Source organism: Dryobates pubescens, chromosome 12, assembly GCF_014839835.1.
Source record: "Dryobates pubescens isolate bDryPub1 chromosome 12, bDryPub1.pri, whole genome shotgun sequence".
In the NCBI taxonomy this organism is placed as follows: Eukaryota; Metazoa; Chordata; class Aves; order Piciformes; family Picidae; genus Dryobates; species Dryobates pubescens.
The window spans coordinates 30,449,478-30,474,185 of record NC_071623.1 but is presented as its reverse complement, the minus strand read 5'-3'; the positions used below and the strand labels follow the sequence as shown (position 1 = coordinate 30,474,185).

The 24,708-nt window shown below is 38.9% G+C and overlaps 1 protein-coding gene across 3 annotated transcripts in view; it reads left to right on the top strand.

Moving 5' to 3' along the window:
- ROBO1 (roundabout guidance receptor 1) overlaps window positions 1-24,708 on the top strand; it is a 532,129-nt gene that overhangs the window by 452,178 nt on the left and 55,243 nt on the right. For all 3 annotated transcript variants that reach the window (XM_054165776.1, XM_054165775.1, XM_054165777.1), the window contains exons 7-13: window positions 12,538-12,662; window positions 14,481-14,652; window positions 18,004-18,209; window positions 19,615-19,696; window positions 19,865-20,033; window positions 20,136-20,302; window positions 23,788-23,909. In XM_054165776.1, the coding sequence (XP_054021751.1) occupies window positions 12,538-12,662; window positions 14,481-14,652; window positions 18,004-18,209; window positions 19,615-19,696; window positions 19,865-20,033; window positions 20,136-20,302; window positions 23,788-23,909 (1,043 nt within the window). The remainder of the gene's footprint in view (window positions 1-12,537; window positions 12,663-14,480; window positions 14,653-18,003; window positions 18,210-19,614; window positions 19,697-19,864; window positions 20,034-20,135; window positions 20,303-23,787; window positions 23,910-24,708) is intronic.

The window sequence follows — 24,708 nt, the reverse complement described above, 5'->3', positions numbered from 1 at the left end:
GCTGTAAACTGTGACAGCATTTCAGATTTCTGTCAAGGATCTAAGGAGTTTGACTGCTTCTATTTCTGGTGAAAGAATATAAATCTTATAAGTTAATGAGAAGGAACTATCTGAAGAAGAGATTAGTACCCTGAAGGTGCTTGTTCTACTCATGGAAGTGATGAACAGTATGATACCTGAAGCATGTCTGAAATACAGGTAAAAGAAGAAATCAGTAAATATTTCAGTTGCTTCAAATCTGTGTAACATTTTAATAAATAACTGCTTCTACAGGCTTTAAATTTTTCAATGGAGATTTCTTATATTTATGTAGGGTCTCACAACAGTGATTGCAATTGCTCACAGGGAAGTAACACTTAGCAGCTTTTGAGAGCACCTCCAGCAATTTATCATTTTGAGACAAGGACTTGAGGCAGATGTTTCTGAGCAAGTATCATATTATCATAGTATCAGTCAGGGTTGGAAGGGACCACAAGGATCATCTAGTTCCAAACCCCCTGCCATGGGCAGGGACACCCCACACTAGATCAGGCTGGCCAGAGCCTCATCCAGCCTGGGCTTAAACACCTCCAGGGACGGCACCCCAACCACCTCCCTGGACAACCCATTCCAGGGGTTCACCACTCTCATGGTGAAGAATTTCTTCCTCAGGTCCAGTCTGAATGTCCCCACCTCCAGCTTCATTCCATTGCCCCTAGTCCTATCACTACCTGATATCCTGAGAAGTCCCTCCCCAGCCTTCTTGTAGCCCCCTTCAGATACTGGAAGGCCACAATAAGGTCACCTCAGAGCCTTCTCTTCTCCAGACTGAACAGCCCCAACTCCTTCAGTCTGTCCTCATAGGAGAGGTGCTCCAGCCCTCTGATCATCCTTATGGCCCTTCTCTGGATACGTTCCAGCACATCCATATCCCTCTTGTAATAGGAGCAGAAGGAGTCCAAATAAGTTGGGGAAACATTACTATAAAAATAAGTTGAAGCTAGAGACTTTATCCTGCTGAAAGGTTTTTATTTACTGTAAAGTTCCTTACAATTCTACCTTTTAATCTCGTATTGCAGAGAATTGAAAAAAGTAGATTTGGAAAATCTATTTGGATAGATTTGGAAAACTTGAGATCTAATTTATTTATTTATTATTCACTGTTACAGACTGGTTGGTGATTGCTATTCTAGAGATAAGACTTCAGTAATTCTGCCTTTGGAACAGACAACGTAGAATTTTACTACAGACTGCTGAGTTTGCAGATTTTGGGGTTTATGAATAAAATTCAGTAGAGCACAAAGAATAACAATTGTCATGAGTTGTGTTGATAAGACTGAAGGATGGGGTGCCAGCCAGAGGGATGTGGACAGGCTGGAGATGTGGGCTGGTCCTGCTTGCCTGAGAGAAGAGACCAACTCCCTCCTGGCTACAGCCTCCCTTTAGGTAGTTGTAGAGAGCAAGAAGGTCTCCCCTGAGCCTCCTCTTCTCCAGGCTAAGCAACCCCAGAAATGTTGTCTGTTGTAGGTTTTTCTGTCTGTAATTGAAATGTGCTAATATGTCATGGTTACCTTCCTGCTGATATTATTCAATCATAAATTCAGGTATTAGTGTCCCATGTGTAAACTTAGATTGTCTCTATGTGGGCATGTGGTGTCCCCATAAAAACAAGTCCAGTCTTTGAAATAGTATCTGTTTCTACTGGCAGTGTTTTCTACTGAGTATTGAATGCTCAAAGTGGCATTTTTAATGCTCAATAGTTACAGCACTGTAAAAAATTATTATCCTTCCATTTTAGTGAGTTTGGTATCCATTGATGATGGGGCTTTGACCAGATTTCACATACAGCTTTATATATTATCTTAAGGAGGTCGCTATGGATTTCAAGTACTTCTCTCCAAAAAGAAAACTGTGCTGTCATAAACAGCTGGGGGAAAAATCCCACACTGGTTCCTTTTCAGCTCTATTATCTTTTACTGCAAATTAAAAAAAAAAAAGAAGGGAAAAAAGGGAAAAAAAAGGCCATAGGAAACTTGTAGGAATTCTTCAGATAGTATTCAGTTATCATAATCTTTTTATACTTCTGCACAGCTTACTGAAAATTAATCTCTTTTTTCACTCTTTTAAAAGGGTTTTGTATAAATATTTGTAGCCATGACTACTTAGATTGCAGAAGTGCCCAAGATTATCTGTTCTTTTTAAACACAGGGGACGACAACTCTTCTCCAAAAAGAGAAGCCTGGGAAACAGAACTCCATAGTTTACTGCATTACTCTGGTTTCTAAAGAGACAGAATTAGACTCGTCTGAAGTGTGCTCTCTAAATTGTATTTGGTTTATAGGATGGTTTAATATGACCAAGAGCAAGGAGGGGTGAGTGGAGACTAGAAGAAGAACTTCTGGAAGACCTTCAATACCTCTCTCTGCGTCTTATAACCCCCATATATCAGATTTATCTTTTCAGCTCAAGGCAGATGACAGGATATATAAATGTCTTAAACTGCCTACTACATGTATTAACCTGAGAAGTGCTACCTATTAAAACCATACTGCAAGGTCTATTTTTATATCATAGATAGATTCATTGTATCCTGTAGAAGGGGAGATTATGAAGTTTCTTATTTTGTAGCTAGGATCAGGAAAATCAGTTGCAAATCAAAAAATCTCATGTAAGTACATTTTACAGTGTTCCCTTCCCACAAATTTTAGCAGTTCCTCCCCCACAGACACATGCAAACACATGCACACTTGTGTAGCCCTTTTCATCTTGACTTTTCAGTGTTTTAAAGGGAGGATTCGTTAGTCTGTTGTGAAGCAGACATTAAGATAACATAGTTCCATGACCAAGACACAGCTGAGACAGAGCCAGATTTTACTGCCCAGCCCTGGCATTTAAAGTTGAGGAAGGAAATTCTTCTCAGCCGAAATTAAATGTCAGAATGGCCAGAAATCCTCAAGGGGTCCATGTCTAGCTCTTGAAAACAGAAGAGCACCCAAGCAAGAAATTTGAGTCATGCGCAGATCTCACGCTATCAGCAGAGGGTGGCATTTAAGCTGCCAAAGAAGGAGAGAAGCTTAGTAACATTTTAATGCAGTAATAAAACCAACAAATTGCTTGTTTCTCTGACCACAGAGCTGAGAACAGAGACCTCCCTTCTTCCTGCAGTAGGGAGAGTTGCTGATTTTGAATCTATGGCATTTTAAGTTGATCTCTAAAATTAGTTCTGGACTTGATGTTGAAATGCCATGCTTGCATGTGTTGTGACATAAGTGTTTAGGTACGTGTTTTAAAGCTGTATCCTCACCTGTGTCTGTCCCTGGTGCCTGCATGTACCAGCTCTAAATGCACTTACACTTTGAAGGGTTTTTTTGTACTGTCAGCACCAAGGAATGATGCTTGCCTTTCTTCATTGTTGGATCACTTCTAGAGCGTGTTAGCTCTCTTGCACATACACAAGCACCTGCCCTTTTTTCTCTGCATACCAAGTTAAGAGGCATAAGCTAAATCCAGCCTGTCAGGCATGTGTCCTGTGCTCAGAATGAGACAATATATTCTGCCCTGCGTGGTCAGAATGAGTGTCATGGGGATGCAGCTTCCAGATTTCCAGACTGCAGCTGTCTTTTGGCCACTGGCTCTAAGTGCAGCTGTGTTAAGTGCCCAGTGAGAAGGCTCCAGCAAGCCTGTTTCTAAGTTGCTGCCCAGCATGTGACATGTCCTCACCATTCAGACAGATGAGATAATGTGTATCAATTGTAAGAAGTGAATAAATAAATAGAAAGTCAGGAAGTATGTTGAGGAGCATAGCGGCTAACTGGTCCTGATATTATCCCTTCATTAACTTTTCAATGCATGAATCTGAAATATTGTTAGAGATTTCTAGGTTTCCACTACTTCTAACAGTGATCTTGCTGTAAAAGTCTCCTTCTCAAGACCCACCTGGATTCATTCCTGTGTGGACTAACCTATGTGATCCTGCTCTGGCAGGGGGATTGGGCTTGCGAATCTCTTAAGGTCCCTTCCAACCTTTAATGTACTATGATACTATCAAATCTGTTTTTCCTAATACTCACTCAACTCCTTCTTTGTTTCATTCTTGAGTACCATTATATAAAATGATCAATTTGCTTCTTTTCCAAGCAGTTAGATTTCTATTTTCTTGCTCTTGGTAATTTTGAAGTTAACCGTAGTCCCTTTGTCCTTTAAACTTAAGAAGTGTTTATCTGACACAGCAGCAGCAATCCAAACCAGAATTTTTTGAGTCATCATGAATGTAATAAAACACAATCACTTCCTTGATGTGGGTTTGGAATTGCAAGTCATCGCTTCTCATTTGAAACGTCAAACATCTCGTGTAAACATTTTGCCTCAGCTATGTGGCTGTGGCAAGCTTGGCGATAGACTGTTAGACCTTTCCTTAGAGGTTTGTGCTGTCACCGTATCACACTTCATGCCCTGGGACTATGTTCTGTGAAAACATTCATGGTGATTAAGAGTGTCCCTGTCTGGTTCTTCATGAATGTGAATTCTAGCAGCAACTGTAGGAAAATATGAATTATTTATATACATATCCAGACCTCAAGAAGTGACAGCTGAAAATAGAGGGACCAATGAGGATGAAAACTATAAACTCCAATTCTTTTGTAATGTACGAGATGTTATCTTCCCATTTTTCAAAGCATGAAGCCAGGAGACAGCTGAATGGCAGCATTTATAACTTTTCAGAAGAAGATTTTTTGGGCTTTGTTTATTTCTCTGGAGAAAGTCCACAAATGACTGCGGAGTGATGAACATATCAAGAATATTGCCTGTTTCAGAGAGCTTTGATGGGAACAGGTAGCCTATGAATCACTGTATAGGAAGTGAAACATGGCACATGGTCTTCAACTGTCTCTCTTAACAATAGTTTTTGCAAACCACCAACATTAATGTCTGGTAGTCATATTGCAGAAAGACATTCAATGGTGAATGTTCAGACACTTGAGGGTAAAAAGTAGTTCATCAGAGTTCAGAGTTTAGCAGGCTTCACAATGAAACATATTTATGAACAGAGGAGGTTGGCAGCTTTTTACTAAATTTTTGTTTGCAATTAGGAAGCAATTGGAAAATACTTTTTTCAGAATGTTTAGGTTTGTTTTTTTAAGGAGAGAGCAGTCAGTTTGACTAGTTTGTTAAATCTATTCAGTCTCTTATTTCCTCTGTGTTTAGCTCTAGTACCCAAATGTTCTCTTCCCGCTCATTTCAGACAGAGGATATAAACAGTAGGTTTCTCACCCCCTCATTTCTAGTCTCTACCTGGCCAACTACATCAGAAATACCTGCTCCTGAGCTCCACTGTCTCTTCTAGCACATTGGCTCATTCCCACATCCCATCTCAGAATGGTTTGTTTCTACCGGAATATTTGACCTCTGATATTTTCCTTTGGACTGTTTTTAATGCATCACAAAATAAATTGAAAGCTGCCCAAATTTCATTGTGACAGCCATTTTCTAGATCAGTTGTATGGCTGAGGCTTCTGTATACACAAGCTAATGACTGTGTATGAGCTAGATTGTTGTCAGTAATAATTGGCCTGAAGAATGAAACTGTTTCATTTGTCTGGTGTAGAATTATGCTTTCTTGTGTGCATGTCAGGCAGTCCTTGAAGATGTGAAGCTCTTTATTTAAGTAATCAAAAATGAAACACATTGGATTTAAATCAAAAGTGTTCATGTTGTGTCAGCTGAATATGTTCTGAGCACCTGGAAGCTATTCATAAATAGTAATAGAACAATAATTAATGAGTATTTAATAGGCAGAACAGAATACTGTTGAGTAATTAAGTGCTACATTACATCTCAGGATCTCAAAAGCACCTTGTTAGTATAAATGAATGGAAGTGTCTATAGTTCTGCTCTCTTTGAGATAGATAATTACTACCACAGGTTTCAAGAATGGTGTGCTTGAATTTCATAGCTTGTGCAATATCAGACTAAGAAACAGATGCAAACCTCTATTATTTAAATGAGGAAAACAGTGAGTTAGAAACAGTAAATCAGCATTTGCATTCACCTTTCTGAGAAGGATTGGAAAATGTGTTCTTTAGAGGTGTAGGCATTAAACACAGTATGCTGAAACCTCATACGTACCTTGGAGAATGATGTTAGCATACCTTGAAGAAGAGGAGGCTTCAAGGGATACATAACTGCAGCCCCCCATATAGGTTGTTGGTAAGGACAGAACCAGTCTTGGCACAGTTATGCATGGTAGGAGGACAAGAAACAATGAATTTAGGCTGAAACAAGGGAGACTGAAGGAGGAGATGAGAAGACATTTCTTCACTGAACACAGTCAAGCAAGTCGCCCTGAAAGGCTGTACATGCTCAATCCTTGGAGGTTTTTGAGACACATGTGCATCAAGCCCTTATGCAACCTGGTCTCACCCCCACAGCTGACCTTGCTTGAGCAGAAGGTTGAACTATAAACCTCTGAGGTTGCCTCTAGCCTGATTATCCTCTGACCCTACCATACTACATCTGACAAATACAACGGTTGCTCCATTAATATCTGGCAAGTATATGAGCCTGTAGTTTAAACCCTAAAACTGCAAATTCCTATTCCTGTAAGTAGATTTAATGATCCCAGTAGTCCCAGCGAGGTTCTGGCAAGACTAAGGCATAAAAGATCACATCACTAGTCTGGAAAACACTTCTTTTTTATTCAGTGATTGGACATGTCTTCCCTGAAAACACTCGCAAGGAAATAATTTGAAAGGCAAAAATATCATTCCTTTGGTATTTGAAGTTTTACATGATAGCTTCCTATCTTTACAAACAGGTTATTACCCCTAATGACAGTGTGAAAAGCCATGATTAACGCTGGGAAAATGAATTGAAAGAGCTGTCATAAAAAATGTCCAACAATGGAGGAAAAGCTATTTGCTTCTCGGTTATAGTAACCTGTGGCCGTTTGACGACCACCACATAACCTTAGATACCAATAGGATGTAAATCAGAATGCAAAACTGGCCTTTGTTGTAGTTGTTGCTGTTATTGTTGTTCTTTTAAACCACATGATGTTCCTCTGACAGAATGATTCAAATTTTTCAATGAAATTTCACCCTTTGCCCTTGCTACGGGTTTGCAACCAGTGTGATGCTGAGTTTCTACAGGGATTTATTTATGTATGCTACATCAGTATGCATTATGTGTCATGTGTCAGTATCCCCTCTGTTTTTGCAGGTGGGCAAAAAGTTTATTGGCCTTACAGGGTTGGGTTTTACCTACAATATAAAAAATTGCCTGGTAAAACAGGAGAGGAAATTCAGCACTCAGAAGTTAATTTAATTTGTAGAAACATAATTGAGCAGCCAAGAAAGATTTATATCCATTAGAAATTTTCAAGAGAGCTTTCAGAAGAGATCTCAGCTTTGCATTACTACCCTTCTTGGTAGTTTTTTGGCACTACTCAAGTAATGGAAAATTGGTAATTTAGAGTTTCTTTCTCTGTTCAAGAATTGCATCCCATTAAGTCTCATATCAGGCTATTTCCTGTGAAATATGAGTTGTGTTTCATGAAGAATCATTTCTAATTCCAGAGCTGGTCAGACTGTAATTACAAGTTTAGTAGAGAGCTTTTCATTTAAAAATGAATGTTCTTGCACATGATCAAGAACATCTGAGAGCTGAGTCTAGGGATGGAGCATATTTCTCTGAAGATTTCTAGTGCATCATTGCCGACTCCTCGGTAGCTTGACTCGGATGATCTTAAAGGTCCTTCCCCCTCAAAATGATTCTATGAATAACATGCATTGTTTTTGCCTTTGAGAAATACTGAACCCACAGATGAAGACAGAATACCTTCTTAAAACTGAAACTTGCTTTCTTTCAAAATGACAATTTCAAATTCCTCTGTTAGGGATTATTTCCTAATGTACAACCCAGATTCTCTGTATGATCTGGTTTTAGAATAGTCTGTCCAGCCTGTCAAGGTCCCTCTGCAGACCTCTCCTATCCTCTAACAGCTCATCATCCTCAACAGCTGCCCCCAGCTTGGTGTCATCTGCAAATTTACTGATGATGGACTCAATCTCCTTGTCCAGATCATCGATAAAGATATTAAAGAGCATGGGGCCCAGCACTGATCCCTGGGGGACACCACTAGTGACTGGCTGCCAGCTGGCTGTGGCACCATTCACCACCACTCTCTGGGCTCCAGCCAGTTCCTAACCCAGCTCAGAGTGCTGCTGTCTAAGCCATGGGCTGACAGCTCGGCCAGGAGTTTGCTGTGGGGGATGGTGTCAATGGCCTTGCTGAAGTCCAGGCAGACCACATCCACAGCCTGCCCCACATCCACCAGGCAGGTTACATGATCATAGAATGAGATCAGGTTGGTAAGGCAGGACCTGCCCTTCCTGAATCCATCCTGGCTGGGCCTGATCCCTTGGCCATCCTGTAAGTGCTGTGTGATTGCACTCAAGAGGACCTGTTCCATAATCTTGCCTGGCACTGAGGTCAGGCTGACAGGCCTGTAATTCCCTGGCTCATCCAGCCGGCCCTTCCTGTGGATGGGCACCACGCTGGCCAGCTTCCAGTGATCTGGGATCTCTCCAGTGAGCCAGGACTGTTGAAAAATGATTTGGACACGTTCAGTTGCAAACTCTTGTCTTCAACATGAACCAAATTCCTATACCATATCTGATTCTGCTTCATTTGCATGATACACCTGGAGTCCTCTGTATTTAATTGAACAGTAAGCCAGTATCCCTACTGGATATTACTTGTTTCTCCCCAGATGTTTTATCAGAGGATTGCTTACCTACTTGATGTGAAAGTGTACCCTACTGAACAACAGCTGGTTTACTTTCAACATAAAGCAAAAAGTCCAGGCTGCAGAAGGGCTGAATATTTGTAAAATGCAGGAAAAAACAATTTGTATGTTTTCAGACTCCAACTGTAATTACCTTAAACCAACCACCCATTATTGATTGACATTTTTGTCAGTATCTTTGTGTGTTTTCCAAATGCATGATTTTTATGTTTGATTTTAAATCTGTTCTTTCAATTCATGGTATGTAGCTGGAATGCTTTCTAATATGCCTTTCTTTTATAAGCAAACATAGCCTGCCAGGGTCTGTGCCATTTCAAAATGTATGACATTTTTCAGCTAGGAAAATAATATCAGATAATTTACCACTGACAGTTGCTGGTGAAAAATCTAGTCTTTTGCAATCCATCTCTGGTTTTGAGTATTTTGGTGAAATTGAGGTTTTGAATGGGGCGGGAAGAAAAAGTTAAGAATCGTTTAAAATCAGTTTTAATTGAGGCTTATTTTGCATTTGCAGTTGAATAGTGAGCATTAAAGCTTCATACAGCGATCTTCTACTGAGGAGATTACTTTATGTGCAAAATGCCTCAGCACATTATTAATTTGTAAAGAAGCTTTCTTTGCAGTAACTGTTAGCCTCGGGAAAATGTTTTCCATTTGTAGATATTTGGATGCTTTTGAAGGGGTGTAAATGTCAGTGCTCCATTTCAGCGACATTGCAGACTGATATTTACTGGAGAGTGCAAGTTAATTTTACCATGGAAAGTTTTAGATGCATAAAAATAATGATAAAATGAAGAAAGAAAAAAAAAAAATCACTCAAGGTTGCACAACAGTTCCTTGAAAAGGCTTGAAGTAGAACCCAGGTTGCCTGACCGTTATTTCAGTGTGTTTCCCATTGTCCTCCATATCTTGCTTTCAGCATATGATAGAGAATTCTGCTTTGAAATCAAATGAAAAATACTGTGGTTCAACATTTAAAATACATGTGGGCTTTCTAAAGTCCTTGCCAAGGGTCCTTTTTATTTGGTTTTATTTTGCTTTATTCTTTGCTTTGTTTCATATCTATTCAATTTTATTTATTCCATGTTTTCTTTTTGTTTTGTTTTTGTTTTTAGTTGTGTCTGGTAAGTTGAAATTTTATTGGCCATCTTCTAGTCATCGTATCACTGTGACGGGAACTTCTCCTCCCCTTCCCATCCATCCCTTTCCATCTCCTTCAACCAATCAGCTCCCATCTTTTACTTGTTACTGACAAGACACATCGCACAGAATAAATTCTGCATGAAGTATGGGTAACTTAATGGCAAAGAGAAAGGTAATGGGTTGCTAACTTTCTGTCTGTTTTTACGTGATGTACCAAGTCAAATCCTAATGCCATGTTTCTCCAGTGACTGCATTAGTTGAACTTCAACATGTTCCACAAAAAAATGTTTTTGTTCTAAAGACCTCAAGGATAGAAGTTGTTCTTTCCTTAAGTGGATTATTGTTTCAGCATCTTTTGCAGTATATTCATCCCATAGCACATGTATGTGACCTAAGGTGAGAATGCAAACTGAAGTCTAAAGAAAGTCCAGTGAAAATGCTTCCATACAGTGAACATTGAATGGAATTTAACAACAGTGTTTCACTTAACCCTGTTTTAGTTCTTCTGACAGTGAAGCTAATAAGATTATCATTATTTACCTCAATGGCAATAGATTTACAATGATACACATATGCAGAGCACGCACATGTATTTATAATAACATACATACAAAATACATATATATTATAATATTTAGAGAAACATTTCATAAATTTGACCATGGTTTCCTAAAAGACTGAATTTCCCCTGACTTTTTTGTGTTCAGTATGCCCCAGATGCTCATTTTCAGGTTCTAACATTCAGCTGTTTCTCTGGTGGTCACAACTGTTTTCATCTCCTTAAAGTTGTACCAATTCTCAGAAATCTGAAACCTTATGAACCCTATGCACTAGGGTTTAGAAACTCTCAGTTCTGTTTTGTGTGGCATTGTGTCATAGGCTAGTACAGAACCAGCCAAGCCCTAAATTTAACTGTATGCTAAATTTATTCTTATAATCCAACTGTATAATACAGGTGCTTCATGCTCATCTCCATTTTCCCCATCATACCTTACAACCCTGTGGCAAACCCCCAAGTTTCACCTTTTGTTCTGAATTAAACATGCTGTCATGTCATAGTCTTCCCACATCTTCATCCAAGGTATTGATTGAATGGCTGTGAGAGAAATCTTTGGAAATCTACTAATCACTGTAGGTCAACCTCACCTTCACTTAGGGGAGTTTCTCTTCAGAGGAAATCCAAGGAAAGGTAGCATTGCTTCCAAATGTAAATAATAACACTTTGTGCTTTAAAAATTCCTCCCAAAGCAGAAGGTTTGTAGGAAGAGTGTATTCTAATACAGACTTAATAGGGAGCAGAGACACAAGGCATGAGGAACTGATAACTGAAAGTTCAAGCAATTTTTTAGAATGGACAGCGAGTGTTATTGAATTCATTCTAAATAAAGCCACAGTTACTTGATATTTATAAAACACTTGGACATGTTTAAATTATATGATTCACCCTCTTTAAAGGAAGATCTTCTAAGTGTAAAAATGTTTGAAAGAAAAAAATGGTTTTTAAACAGCCAAAATATTAAAGCTATTAAAAGTAACATTCAAAACGTCCCCTTAGTTCCCAACCCTAAGAGAGAGAGAGAGTGTGCATAATTAGTTTTGGACAGATGATAAGAATGAATTTGAAATGAATAAGGAAAAAGTCTTTCATTTGATGCACATTTTTCAAGAAGTGAGAGTTAGCAGCCAAAGAAACAGACTAAGATTATTTTTTTCTGTGCTGGCCCCATCAAGATATCTCATGCTGGCATCTATGGTGATGTTTTCTTTTGTTCTGTGACTGACATGATTTTTTGACATCCTCTTTACAACAGCATGAAGATGTTGTTGAAGGCTGTATAAATCAAGCAGTTTGGACAGTGCTGGTGGTATTTATAATATTAGTCTGAGCAGATGTTTCAAATTTATCTTCATTTGCATATACATTTTCTTTGAATATGTCTTTGCCTATGTAAATGAAGACATTTAGCTCTGCTGTTCCTTTAAATTCATACTTCTGCAATTGGACTGAAGATTTCAAATGGTTGTGATTTGTTCAGTGCTATTTCTGGGGCTTATGACTTAAAATGTTATTTTTTTGGAGACACTGACTACATAAGTCTCTTACATAAGCAATTAAGGGCTTTTTCTCTCTTCTGCACTCCTAACTCAAAGATTATGACTTTTATGCATCTAAGCCTGAACGGATAGTTTATTGCAGCCCATGACAAAGCATTGCCTGTGTGTCAGCTGTCCCTCAAAGATTTCTCTGTTCTGACTTGTAGCCATACTCCTCCTCTAGAAACCAAATTGTAACGAATCTGTCCCTATTGGTGACTGTTGCTCTGCAGATTGTTTTACTAAATTGGTAGAACTTATGAAGCACAATGAGACTTTTAACTGGCGGGACCAGTAACAGAAAAGTGATGCTGAAGTTGTGGCTGTTTAGAGACTGCTGCATCTTTGTGCTGCCCCTCCTTATGAAAGCTACAAATATTTTGCATTACACCATTTAAATTCAGTAGCCAAAATGTGCTTTCAAATAGGCTAACTTTGGTATTCTGATGGTGTGATTCTTTATTTTTTATTTGATTGGGGTTTTTTTTTCTGTTTGCTTGGTATTTTCTTTTCAGAGCCTCCACAGTTTGTTGTAAAGCCTCGAGATCAAATAGCTGCACTTGGGAGAACAGTGACGTTCCAGTGTGAAGCAACTGGAAACCCTCAACCAGCCATCTTTTGGCGGAGAGAGGGAAGTCAGGTAAAACAGGCTTTCTGCCCGCCCTTCCTGCTGGCATGTTCTTGAAGAGATGATGTCACATGCTAGATGTGGGAAATAGATCTGGAGCTTGGAGGTGGTGGATATTTCTTCTCTGCTTCTAAGCCACATGCATGCTAGGTGACGTCAGCCTTACTAAAATATGTATGTGTTTTGCTCAGTCTCCTGTATGATAAAAGAAATCTCTGAAACAACTGGAAACATTCCACATTTCACTACTATGAAACTTTCTCACCTAACAGGGAGAACTTTTAAGAGATGACTAATGCTAAAGTTTGTTTGAATTTCCAAGATCTCCCAAATTTTCAGGATGTTTCATGCAGCTATTAGTTTGCCCTGTGTATGTGTGTTTCTGCCAAACTGCAAGGTTTGTTCTACTAATCTCCAGCACTGCATGGGGAGGACTTTAGTTTGGGGTTAAGGAGATCTACTTTCCCACTCAGTCAGTTGGCTGACAGGTCATACCTGAATAGGTCACTTTTTCTCCCAACTTCCTTATTTGAATAGGAGGGCTTCTTTGAAAGCCAGTGGGTGAAACACAATATAGTACAGCAAGGGAAGCACAGTTTTCTTTCAGAGCCATCTTTTGAAGGAAAGATGTGACACAAAGTATTCTTTATTGAAAGATAAGAAAGAATATGGGATTCTAGTTTTCTCATGAATGAATGGTGAAACAGCATGTGACAGGGTTCTTTGTGTTATAAAACAATGGGCCAGAGAAATTGAGAACTCTTAGAGATCAGCTTCTTGACTCCATTTGCAACATTTCTGTCTAAATACCTAAGTTCAATTAGGTTGTTAACCAAATTTAGATTGCAATCTTCACTGGTATAAATATACTGCTATATTATGCCTATAGTTTCATATGCCCTGGATTTTTTTGAACTGTTTTATTTTTGCCAAGTGTTTTGGAGTACATTATTTTTCTGGCTCATTTTTGGCTCTGCAAAGTGGTGACTACTTGTGATCATTAAGGGAACTGAAGGGAGGGGTCAGTGAATAGAGTTTGCTAATACTGAAGGAGAGAATATTGTGTCCCATTCCTTTGGGTGATTTTTGGAAACACAAAATGCTGCTAGGCACGAAAGAGATGTGAAAAATAGTCTTTGTGATGTTAAAGCATTCTCATTCACAAGTTATTCAGCCAGAAGCAGAAATTCAGAATCAATATTTAGCATATATGAGTTGTATTTTGATTGTAATTATGATTTTTAAACCACTGTTTGTAAATACTTAGGTACTTCATATAAAAACTGTATTAGGTGGTAACTGGCATAGGATTTAATTTTGTAGGACACAAACACTACGATTAGAGAGACCTAAGCAGCATTTTCTTTTAAAAAAACCTGCTCCATTCTCAGGAATGCAAAAGTCAAAATACAAATAACCACATTTAAATAAAACCAATAGAATGCCCTCAAGTAAGTACTATAAAGGGATATTAAAGCAAATTACTTAGGTTCACCACAATTGCTTCCGCCATTATGGTATCTGTATGCATCACTTCTTCACTAGTTAAACTCTGTGTAAAACCCAGCACTGACCATAGAAAATGTTAGAGCAATCCTGAAACACTTGCACAATTATGTGTGCATATCTAAACCTATTTTATCACTAAAAAAATGCTCTAAAAGCTATACACAGTGTGGTATAGGCATACTTAAAATGTTGAGAGCAGTCTGTTTTATCAATAATGTGAAAAGATTGATTTGTTCAGGTATATTGAAGTTAAGATTATTGATGTTTGAATTTATTTAACCTTTTTTTTCCCCCCCACTTTCTTTCCTATACATCTTGTAGAATCTACTTTTCTCATACCAGCCCCCTCAGTCATCCAGCCGATTTTCAGTTTCCCAAACAGGAGACCTCACTATCACCAATGTCCAGAGATCTGATGTTGGGTACTATATCTGCCAGACTTTAAATGTTGCAGGAAGCATCATTACAAAAGCCTACTTGGAAGTTACTGATGGTAATGAATACCTTTATTTTATCATTTACAAGTTTTTATGTATCATTTGAAGATAGCAGTGGGATGATATGACACCACTTTGAAATATACTTTGCATGGATGTGGGTTACGTGTCTTTGAACATAAACCCTTTGTTTTGACCATCTCTTGTCAGGGCTTTAAAATCTTGGATATTGTGTAACACTGTATTTTCATTTTACACTTAGCAAGTGTACTTCAGTTTATGTATTTTTGTCACATCTATTAATTAATCTGGTATATTTTAGCTTTCCCCACTAGATTTAGTTTGCTTGCAGATTTCTTGCTGCCTAGTTCCTCACTGCCACTACTCTGTGTCTGTTTAGTGTTCCCATTTCTCTGTTTTTTTTCCCCTTTTTCTTTTGGTATAGCAAGGAAACAACCTCAACCTCTATGTAAGTCAGCAGAATAACATACAAATCAATATTATCCTGCATTCCTTTTTAGGAGCAGCTAGGGAAAAAAATAAGATGAAAAAGCTACAGGGAGCATGACTGCAAGCAGTAATATATGCTGGTGAAAGGCCAATTTACCAGTAATTGGAAAGACTTTGTATTTTTAATAGTCAGGAAAAATGATCGTTTTAGCACATAGGGAAAAAGAAGTTAATTGTAGTCTGTGGAGAGACTTTGAGGGAAGGGAAGCTGTTGTCTGAGGAAAGTTTTGAAGTACGGGCCTTTGCCCTGTAGAAAACAGAAATAGCTCCAGACTAGGAACATGCAGTCTAGCGAATAAAGTCATTTATTTCCACCCAACGGATTGGCATTGTTTGGAAGAACAGGACTGCTTTCTTCCTGTTTTCTCAGAAGTGGGTAAGTGACATTTCTTTATGGTTTTCGCTGGGGAGAAGGTGAGGTGAGAGAAAAATTATAGGAAAAAACCAAACCAAACCAAAAAAACCCAACCAATATAACTGAGAGATTTTCTATTATGTCATCTGAACTTTGAAAGAATCAAATCTATTGAAATACATTTCCTTTACTGTGACTATATGTTCTGGACTGATGTGACTTCAGGGAAGGGAAGAAAAGTGACCATACAAAAGCACAGTGGACTCTGTGAAACCTGGAGATGCAAGCCAGGTCCTGACTCTGGGGATCTGAAACAGAGTTGTTCTCCCTTCTCCCCACCGTACAGAACATTCTGGCCTTGCAGCAAGCCTGTGGAGCTACACACAGTCTTTCATTTTGTTGTACATTGTCTTAGAATCATAGAATCAATCAGGTTGGAAAAGACCTCAGAGATCATCAAGTCCAACCTACTACCTAATACCTCCTGACAACTAAACCATGGCTCCAAATGCCACATCCAATCCTTTTTTGAACACCTCCAGGGACAGGGACTCCACCACCTCCCTGGGCAGCACATTCCAATGGCCAATCTCTCTTTCTGGGAAGAAATCTCTCCTAAAAAATCTCGAGCCTAAACTTCCCCTGCACAGGTTGAGACTGTGTCCTCTTGTTCTGCCACTGGTTGCCTGGGAGAAGAGACCAGATGGGCACTTGTCTTGTATAATGTCTTAGGACAGTATTTTTTGGTGCATTTATGTAAGTGAAGGCAGGATATGGAGAATGATACCCCTGTATTCCTAAAGGTAATAGAAGTTGCCATCAACTTCAGTGGCACTTAGATTAGCCATGTATTTCGGTGCCATTAGATTTCTCACATAGGTGCACAAATTGGTCAGCCTGTTACTACTGACACCTGCAAAGCTCTGCCAAAGTCAAATACAAACTGTAAGTGAGCTTATTATGATTGTCTCCACACAGAATAGCACTAACAGCCTCACAGTACATTGCAATGGATTGCAACAGGTTAGGACAAGTAAAGGATAAATTATGCAGCTGAGAACACAGACTGTCATTTGAACATGAAAATAAAGTTGGGGGAGTTGAAATTTAGCCAACAAAAGCAGTACTAACACCCTGTCTGTTGATATGAAAAGTAATTTAGACATATCTGAAGTTCACAAATTACAAGAACTTCAGGTTTGTATTTCAGCTACCAAGCCAGTTCTTAAGTCCCCCATGACACTGATGAAAATATTTGTGTCATTTAACGTTGTGTCTATATTCAGATCATCAGTCCATGGCATGTTGGGTGGTACAGGTATAGGAGGTCACTGAAACACAGTGAGATAGCTTTTACCTCTTTTTTAAAAATTATTATTATTATTATCCATTAGACAATGGAAGAAAAAAATCATGGAGACAATCATTCTTTTTTCTGTGAATACTGAGGCTGCTTTTTACCCTTCTATGTGCTGTTACCAAATAACCCATCAATAATACTTAATTTTCATTGTGTGAAAAATGCATTAAGATGGGTGCACACAGTGGGATTCTCTGTGACCTTGAATTCCAATTGACAGATTGAGTCATCAAGGAATTAACAGGTAGAAATGACTAGAAAAAAATATTTCTTAGTTGAGAACTTCTAATATGGTCCTATTCATTAGCTTTCTCTGGCTTGGTTTCCTAACTGGGAGATGGCTAGCAGTGGGGTAAAGAGAAAGCAACGTTAAATGACACAAATATTTTCATCAGTGTCATGGGGGACTTAAGAACTGGCTTGGTAGCTGAAATACAAACCTGAAGCTCTTGGTTCATGGCACAGGATAAAAAATTTGGAAGTATATATTTAGCAGGTTATTCCCTGATTGCTATGTCTTTGAATGCTACTACATGGTAGAAGATGAACAAGGTGAACTCTGTGCCTTGACAAAGAATTTAAGAAGCTCTTTCTCATTCCTTTATTATTTTATAAAGACATTGGAATTAGGGAATGCCTAGCAGATGCCACTATGTAATATATTTATTCTCTGAAAATAATGCATTGTGTATCTGTAGCCAGGTGGGGTTGGTCTCTTCTCCCAGGCAAACAGCACCAGAACAAGAGGACACAGTCTCAAGCTGCACCAGGGGAGGTTTAGGCTGGATGTTAGGAAGAAGTTCTTCACAGAAAGAGAGACTGGCCATTGGAATGGGCTGCCCAGGGAGGTGGTGGAGTCACCATCACTGGAGGTGTTTAAGAAGAGACTGGATGGGGCACTTGATGCCATGGTTTAGTTGATTAGATGGTGTTGGATGGTAGGTTGGACTTGATGATCTGAAAGGTCTTTTCCATCCTGGTTTATTCTGTTCTGTTCGTTTTAAAATTCTGTAGTTGTGCATCATTGTAATGCACCCTGCCCTGAATAATGCACACCTCCCACTTTAATTACTTATTTAATTGTCTTTAGTTTCTTTCAAAGCCTCAAGCAAGCTGTTGCTGAAATGATTAGAAGATTGCTTCCACTTGCAGAAATCTCTTTCCTGTTGTTTCTTCCGTCAGTGATTGCAGACCGTCCACCCCCTGTCATCCGACAGGGTCCTGTGAATCAGACTGTAGCTGTAGATGGTACTTTAGCACTGAATTGCATGGCCACAGGCACTTTAATGCCCACTATCCTCTGGAAAAAGGATGGGATCCTCATTTCTACCCAGGACTCTCGCATCAAGCAGTTGGAGACAGGAGCATTACAGATCCGTTATGCCAAGGTAGCTTGGAGTGGCTATTATTTCACTTATTTTTTTTCCTTTTTTCACCTCTGGGCACTTTTGTTCTGGTAAATCCTGCATTTAGAATCAGTGACATGTTAAATTAATGTATTAAAAGATTTGATACTTCATCCTTTCAGATTGTTCATTCTTTATGCTTAACACTGTGGCTTATTTTTGCCTAAGTCAGGTAATTTCGGATTTCATAAGGAAAAATACTTTTGAGAGGTAGTATTTAAGGGTACTTAAAACATGAAGGGGAAGACAAAACATGGTATTTCAGTAGGATGAGTCCTTAAATCATTTAGGTGTACTGATAGATTAAAAGGATCTAATTATTTCAAGTGTTTATAAAGAAAACCTTTGTTTAGCACACTGCAGCAACAGAGCCATGTGCACAGGTTTTTCAAGACAGTTTTTAAAGTTGCAACATGGTCACTCAGCAGTGCAAACCTCCATTAAAATGGTTAACGACCTGTCAAATAGCTGGCTTCCTTAGGGAGATGCAGTGCGTAACTGGTCAGTATCACTACTCATGCCTTGCACCCTGTAAAGTCTTCTGAAACGCTGCTAAGTTTTAGCATGCTGACTGTTCTATCTTTTCTGTGGCTTGAAATGGAGCAATTTATTATTTTTTTTTAAGTTAGACTGAATACATCTCTTTACTATGTTCCCCTAGAGCTGCCCTGTTGCCAGTTACAAGTTACACTGGCTTAAAGTTTGAACCTCTGATTTTCAGGCATTTCCGTTCAGCTCATCTGCTGAGGCTGAGACCTTAGGAGGATAGCATTTCTTTTTAGGAAAGAAAAAGAATCTCTTTTGAAATGTGATGAAGTCACATATGGACAAATGATCCAACATTCAGAAATGGATGAGAATAGCATATGGAAGTTTCTTTTTGGATCTGCTGTGGAGTGAAAATTATACTAATACAGAGAACCCCTTATGTGCAAGGCCCTGTGCAATGTTTAAGCTTTTAAGGATGACACGCTCTCCGGTGCTGCAGTGCCGGCAAATCCCCAGACATTATTTAGGCAGAAGGTTGACAATTGCATGGGGACCTGTCATCTGATTTCCTTCTCAATTTGTTTTTTAGAAGCTCTGGGGAGTAAGGAATAAATGCTATAGGAACTGGCCTTCAGTTTGTTCATTGCAGGATAGGTAGCATTAAATTAGAATCTGCAGCTTTGCCAGATCTTGAACAAATGCTCAGAAAGAAGTATCCGTTTTCATTTTGCAGCACACAAAATCGTAACTCCTAATGGAAGAAGTTGCTGGTTCAAAGTTTTTGCAGCCTAATACATTTATCCATATTCATGGGGGAACATAGAGAGCTGTAATTACTTTTCTAGCCCATTGAGTGCCTGATTGTTTCAAATATTTATTCTTTTCTTTCCCTACTCAGCTGGGCGACACTGGTCGGTACACCTGCGTTGCTTCAACCCCAAGTGGAGAAGCTACATGGAGTGCGTACATAGAGGTCCAAGGTAAATCAGTCAGGGCTCCTCTGCATGAACAAAATACAGAAAGGAAAATTAGTAATTGGAATGCAGAAGTTATCTGATGCTGTCATAAATTTTCAGTGCAGATGTGAATAGCATTTAGCTTACAGCTGCTTTCTGTCTATACTCAGCAGTTCTCTCTTCTTTTGTTAGAATTTGGAGTCCCAGTGCAGCCACCAAGACCCACTGACCCAAACTTGATTCCTAGTGCTCCATCGAAACCTGAGGTTACAGATGTCAGCAGAAATACAGTAACGTTGTCATGGCAACCTAATTTGAATTCAGGTGCAACACCAACCTCTTACATAATTGAAGCCTTCAGGTATGAGAGTCTCATGTGATGTTGCTCTGCTTACGCTTGTGCATCATGCGCTGCTAAAGAAGCACATGTTAACCTGCTGGTGTGTGTGTGTTTTATCCTTAGCCATGCGTCTGGTAGCAGCTGGCAAACTGTAGCTGAAAATGTGAAAACAGAAAGTTATGCAGTTAAAGGGCTAAAACCTAATGCAATTTATCTATTCCTCGTGAGGGCAGCTAATGCATATGGACTAAGTGACCCCAGCCAAATATCTGATCCAGTGAAAACTCAAGGTAAGCTTTTGATACTGAACGTTTTAGGTGTCCACAGTGGCTGTCACAAGTTGACTGAGCAATGCCAGCTGCAGGAATTCCGGTAGCTTTCAGCTGCCTGCCCTTCCTGCTTAGACAACATATTGCATTGACAAAGGGACCTCTCATATCTCTTATGCAACGATCGTTACATCTTGCAGAATATCGTGTTAGCCACAAAAGTAGTCTCCAATTTTTGAAGTTGTCATGCAAATCCTTAAATCCCATGCAAATGTTGTTATGTCCAGTGAACCAAATAAGGCTTAAGACTGAGACAAAGAGCACATAATCTAAGTAGTTTTCTGCTCTTCTGTGTGGAAGAGAGAAGTTTAAAATCTGAAGGAATTTGGCATCAGTGAGCCAGTAAAGAAGCGGTTTTGGCAAGAGTATTAGAAGTATTTCAACTATACAACTATCAAAATTAAAGCAGTAGGGAAGACATAGAGTGCTTACAGACAGCCAAGTGGAAGAAAAGGCTGCACAGTAGTGGTTGTAGTCATCCAAAGACTCCAGCTATGACTGAAGTCCAGCTACAGACTGAATCTGGCTAGTAACATTTTGAGTAACTTTGTTCAATGTAGAGAATGAATTATATTTACGATGTTACACAGAGAATGGTGCATTGCAACTTTGCAGCCTGCATTTTCCCAGTAGAAATACTTAAGGTTATTCAGAAGGGGAAAACTGGACATACTTTTTCATACGAAAAGTTCCAGACATGACTTTTTCTTCTTCTGTTCCTATCTACTGGAGAAATTGACCCATTGGCTTATGAAGAGTGCCTGTGTTGTAGGCTTGTTTTATTGTTTGCATAATTAAGTACCTGTTTGTTTTGGAAAGGAAGTTGCTTAAAGGAAACAAAACATTTTCCTTTGGTGACTTCTTATTTTTTCTGAAGTTGGTCTGAGAGCAAGGCTTTTTCATCTCCCCTGGGAAGTTAACATTTTCGCATTGCTGTCCTTTGTTATTACACATTTCTTCTCTTGGGTGGCAATTTCAGTGGACATACATAGACAGCAGAATCATGGCAACATGGAAAACAGGGATTGCACAGACTCCTAAGTCTGTCAGCAAGGAGAGATCTAGTAACCTTTTAGTGTTTTCTGTATTCCTGGGAATAAGAAGCTGTGTTATTATGCGGTCAGGCTGCGGTGTTCAGCATGAGTCTGTTTTTCACGCAGCATAGGTTCGTTCCTGGAGATAAGATGAAGTATTGGTTCTAAAGGTCCCAAATGAACTGATCACTGACCTGACTCTGATAAATGGTGAATGAGCCAGTGTTCTGTTCACTAAACACAACTGAATGGTTTATAATGGCTTGGAAAAGCTTTACTGTCCTCTGGGCATGTAGTAGAGTAGAAGACCTGAGAACAACACAAAGCCTGAGTGAAAATAACAATCAATGGATACAATTTTCATCAACAGTAAGAAATGTGCTCACGTATCAAGTTCTTTAAAGCAGTTCTAGTCTTCTTCCAATAAATATCATGTTGTGGTCTAGCTAAGTTCAGAAATTTCCCAGTTCGTTTTTGTCTAGGGGATGGTATAATCTTGTCCTAAATACATATCCAGAACAGGAACCTAACCTACATTCATCTTTATTCTTTACCAATATTAACAATAACATACTCCTGTCTTGGAATACTCCATACTTCCCTGCCTTGGAAGTTTAAACCTGAAGCAAGAAAACACAAGTGTTTTTGTGAGGCACAGATCTGCAAATGGCCGAGCCTATTACTAGTTTGATTCATATGGATGACTCATCCAGCTAACAAAGATAGAACTAATTACTCTACTGACTTTTCTGTTACATTCTAAGCAGGGTGATATTTTGGCAACTCTCCAAAGAGAAACTTCTATCTTTAATGCTTTTGAAATCTGGAGGGAGGCAAATTCTCTGATAAATGGACTGTTTGGCAGAACATACTACATGTGGATACAGCAGTGACTCAGTGGAGGGTTTCTAGTTTTTGTTATGTTGTTGTTAGCAGTATTCCTTGCTAAGAATCCAGATTTGTCACCACTGACTCCATGCTAACCTCAGTTTGCTTCTTTAACTTTGAAGAAATCCCATCTTCTTGTGAATATGTTGAGGAAAGTGTATGATAAAATTTCAAAGTGGCATAGACTTTGTATTCCCAAATGAGAACTGTATCTCTGGACAGAAACTTGTCCTTATGCCCTGCCCTTACACAGTGTTAAAGTGGTTTTAATATTATTTAGGCAAGACCAAAAGCTGGTAAACTGAGTATGACACCACCATGCAAAAAGTATGCTTTACAACTCTTGTACTTGTGTCTTAATAAGTGTCTACTATGTCAGCACCAACTGCACTATCCAGACCTCTGCTTTCAAGATAGTACACACATCTACAGTGACTTATTGTAGTAGTTGTAGGTAAACGTATAGACAATTTCTCTGTACTTTCTCTTTGGTGCTTCTTGAAAGCAAACAGCAATAGGAATTTCCAAGGTTTTCAGAGAGCAGAACTCTTGAACATTTCCTGATCTTGCTTTGTCAGTAGATGTCAGGCAGGAGAGTAGTAAGCTGGAGCAAAGTTTATGTAATGCATTACTCTGTATCTGGAAGATTAATTTAAAAAGTAATAATTACTATATATAGTTTCCATTAATTTCCCATTCTGTGATATTTAGCCATAGTCAGCATGGTATTTGTTTAAAATTAAGTGATCAAAAAGAGATATATGAAATCAATACAGAACCCATGTTACTCTGCTGTCCGTAGTACTTGTATATTTTGGGTGTCTAGTTAGCAATTGCCTCATACATTTGAAACCTGACAGTCATTCCTTTTCACTTGAATATGCTTTATAAGAGCCCTGCATTCAGAAAATGTTTCCATTGTACCATTGCATATTTTAAGAAGAATTTGTTCCCCCCCATATGTATGAACAATTATTTTACCTATCAGATGGACCAAATGTCAGAGCTCAGATGCGATCTCCCTGCTGTCTACAGAAGTCACCAGGCATCAGAGAAGCTGCATCTATATAACTGATTTCTTTTTCTTCAGTTGTTACATTTATTTTGTAATTAAAACCAGGATGCTTGCTCATAGCTTTATCTGCAGTTACAGTTTCTGCTTTTGCCATTCTTTATAGGCTGCTTAGTCTCTTGGAATTTTCAGTGGGCAATATCACATTTTCTCCTCCCAGTGGGAAATAATAATATATGCTGCTGTAGTCATTTACCAAAGACATCCCTGAGTGTAATTTTGTTCTTGTCATACAGCCTTTGCCTCCTGTTTTTCTGTCAAAGAAATGTTGATTTGGTGCTACATAAGCATTGGTGATTTTCTCAGGAATACTTCATATCTTTTTATCCTTACCTAATCAAAATGTACTTAGGGTAAACCTTATTGGCAATAGGATGTATTAATTTGTATTTATGTATACTTGTTTTAACAATCATATATACTTGTGAGAATGGAATCTTAAATCATTACAGATGTTCCACCAACAAGTCAAGGTGTGGATCACAAGCAGGTCCAAAGAGAACTAGGTGATGTGGTGCTACATCTGCACAACCCTACTATCCTTTCTTCCTCCTCAATTGAAGTTCATTGGACTGTAAGTATAAGTCTGTATTACAGAAGTGGATATATATATATACACCCCTGAATCACACTGTGTGACTGCAGTGGAATTATAGTTTAAGCAGCGCATAGTTTGTATGTTTGCAGATGTTTTTGTCTTGAATGAGCATTACTTGGGCTTTACTTCCCTACTTCATTAAGTTTTGTCCTGTTTTCACCCTTTTATGTCTCCATAGAGAGTGCTGTTTGCAATATGGTAAGAATTCCAGAGTCCTCCTCCAGAAGCTGAAGGGCTAATCAAAGCCTTAAGTTGCTTAATTTAAAGCTTTTGCACTGCTTTCAGTAGAAAGTACCTTAATGAGATAACATGGGCACTCCCTGGCTGTCAGTCACCAGTGGAGAGAAATAATGCATGATTCTGTTTGGAAGTGCTACCTCTGTCCTGCATACATACTGCAAAACACACACAAACCCATATTGCCTCATATGAACCTATCCTTTCCCACGGTGCAGACGTAGTACAGGCAGAAGAGATAGAAAGAGCAAATGGTTTTCAGATGTTGTGTTGATGTTGCTCTGGCAAGAGGAAGCAGGAAGTTGGCCATGTGTAGAATATAGCAGAGGAAATGAGAGAGTGAGGAAACAATACTGTGGGAGTTGTGAAGCAAGGCAAATAGGAACATACATGAACAAAGTTTCAAGCAGGCTTACAAGGCTGAGGCCTCAGTGAGAGGATTTAGAAATGGCTTACTGTGGGAGATATTTGGAAATCAAGAGATAGAAATGAGGGGAAAGAACCACATTGCAAGTAAATTGCAAGTACCAAGCAGTGA